The 2500-nt window shown below is 45.5% G+C and overlaps 1 protein-coding gene across 1 annotated transcript in view; it reads right to left on the bottom strand.

Annotated features, from left to right (window-relative positions):
* rapgefl1 (Rap guanine nucleotide exchange factor (GEF)-like 1) overlaps window positions 1-2500 on the bottom strand; it is a 22048-nt gene that overhangs the window by 8340 nt on the left and 11208 nt on the right. Inside the window, exons 9-10 of the mRNA XM_078284533.1 lie at window positions 1571-1661; window positions 1097-1147 (exon numbers count right to left, since the gene is read on the bottom strand). Of these exons, the coding sequence (XP_078140659.1) occupies window positions 1097-1147; window positions 1571-1661 (142 nt within the window). The remainder of the gene's footprint in view (window positions 1-1096; window positions 1148-1570; window positions 1662-2500) is intronic.

The raw sequence follows: 2500 nt of genomic DNA, 5'->3' as shown, positions 1-2500 counted from the left end.
ACTCATGTTCCACTCAGAGATCAATAAAGTTCATCTCATTTTATTTTAAGTTGTCCTGAATAACAGCATCATCAAGAGGGTGGAAATGCCCCAAAAAATTGATATAAAAAATAATAAAATGCAACCAGTCGTGGTTCCTCAGGCTGCGTTCACACTGCAGGTGAAGGTTCCCAATTCTGATCTTTCTCCTCACATGTGACTCAGATCTGATGTTTTCAGAACAGAAAAAAGTTTGATTTTTTGAAAAAATTTGAAATTTGAATTTAACAGCGTTGCCATGTCAACAAGTAAATCTCACATCATTCACCTGAGACGTGATTTGAGACGTAATCAAAAATTTGGCAGCTTGGCTTCCAACGAGATGGAGAGAAAGAGTAGATATGAATCCAAACATACAAAACAGTCAGATATGAGCAGCAGTTCAGAAAGGAGCCTGAAGGCCTGCAGTGTGAACGGGGCCTGAAGCCCTGCAGTGTGAACGGAGCCTGAAGGCCTGCAGTGTGAACGGGGCCTGAAGCCCTGCAGTATGAACGGAGCCTGAAGGCCTGCAGTGTGAACGGAGCCTGAAGGCCTGCAGTGTGAACGGAGCCTGAAGGCCTGCAGTGTGAACGGAGCCTGAAGCCCTGCAGTGTGAACACAGCCTGAAGACACTGCGGTGTGAACGGAGCCTGAAGCCCCACGGTGTGAACGGAGCCTGAAGGCCTGCAGTGTGAACACGGCCTGAAGGCCTGCAGTGTGAACGGGGCCTGAAGGCCTGCAGTGTGAACACGGCCTGAAGGCCTGCAGTGTGAACGGGGCCTGAAGACCTGCAGTGTGAACGGAGCCTGAAGCCCCACGGTGTGAACGGAGCCTGAAGGCCTGCAGTGTGAACACGGCCTGAAGGCCTGCAGTGTGAACGGGGCCTGAAGACCTGCAGTGTGAACGGGGCCTGAAGCCCCGTGGTGTGAATGGGGCCTGAAGCCCTGCAGTGTGAACGGGGCCTGAAGCCCCGCGGGGTGAACGGAGCCATTCAGAGGAATAAAACACACGTGTGTAAAGTGTCTGTGTTAAGTGTGTGTTAAGAAGCAGCTGTACAGGAAGTCAGGTGGCTGCTCACCGCAATGCTCTCAAACTGCTGAAACTGCTTCCTAAACTTCCCCGGGAGACCCTGAAAACACACACACACACACACACACACACACACACACACACACACAGAGAGAGAGAGAGAGAGAGAGACATCATTACAAAACTGACCACATACAGCTCAACTGGCTCACATTACAGATGCTGCCATTTTACAATTCCCAATTTAATAAGAAATGCCCTGCAGCAGCTCCAGCGCGTCTCTGCTGCAGCGTGGCTCCGCCCACAAGAGGAAATGTTTGGGAAAATTCAAATGTTTTTGTCTTTTGAGCCGTTAGAGCTGCAGCTGAGAGGAACGGTCTGCAAAACTGTTCTGCTTTTATGAATTTGAAGAAACAATAGGAACAATAGGAATAGATGGGGCACTTCTAAGATGGGGTATTTGGTTTGTGTGTGTGTGTGTGTGTGTGTGTGCGTGTGTGTGTGTGTGTGTGTGTGTACGTACCTCCCAGGTGAGTCGTAGTCTGCTGACAGCAGGGTTGTCCAGCCCCAGGACCACAGCCAGGAAGGACAGCAGGTCCTGCTGCTGCTTACAGCTGAAACACAGAACAGTCACTACATTTAAATTAGAGTAAATACAATAAAAGAGTAAAAGAAAAAGAGACGAGAAAAAAGAGAAACACAAAACAATACAACATGAAACATTAAAGCACCAGCCAAGAACTTAAAGGAGAATACTGGAGTCATTTACAGTTACAGCCCATTTATTGCTGTTAACGTCTTTTCAATGCATGCTGTATGGAATTCGATTTTTTTTTACATTTACTCGTTTTTTTGATGTTTTTAAAATCCAGTCTTTACCCTGTCAAACCCAGCTTGAACTGAACCGTTATCCTGCTGAACCAGAAGCCCCGGATGAGACAGTAAAGTGTTTCTGAGGTCAGATGAAAACACTCGACTCAGCTCAGTGAAACGAGGAGAAAACAGAAAGTTTGGCTTCATGTTTCCTGTGATGGATTCTGTCGCTCTGTGGAAGTTTGTTTCTCATACCGGACAAGAAGGAATGAAGGAGGAGAGGAAAACGAGCCTGATGTCTCTAACTATGCTGACTGTGTGCAGAACCAGAGAGGAAACTTAAATAAAACACTGGTATTCTCCTTTAGTAGCACACCAGATGGTCACATTAAGTCATGTGGTTTGGGAAATAATCACGGTGAGAAGGTTTCATTCCAAAATGCCATATATATCAATGTTGGAAAAAGGATGTCACCACTTGAGATTCTTCAATTATTTCCAAATCACAGATGATCACATCCTCAAAAACAGAATTATTTAATAAGCAAAACATCATTAAGAATAGATAATCTAATGTTTTTCATGTTTCATGTTTTTTGAATGTCTCTTGTTTACAGTAAAAAAAGGGAAATTTGTTTTG

This window comes from Centroberyx gerrardi, chromosome 7 (genome assembly GCF_048128805.1).
Source record: "Centroberyx gerrardi isolate f3 chromosome 7, fCenGer3.hap1.cur.20231027, whole genome shotgun sequence".
In the NCBI taxonomy this organism is placed as follows: domain Eukaryota; kingdom Metazoa; phylum Chordata; class Actinopteri; order Beryciformes; family Berycidae; genus Centroberyx; species Centroberyx gerrardi.
The sequence above is the reverse complement of the archived record's forward strand: the minus strand, read 5'-3'. Positions and strand labels throughout refer to the sequence as shown.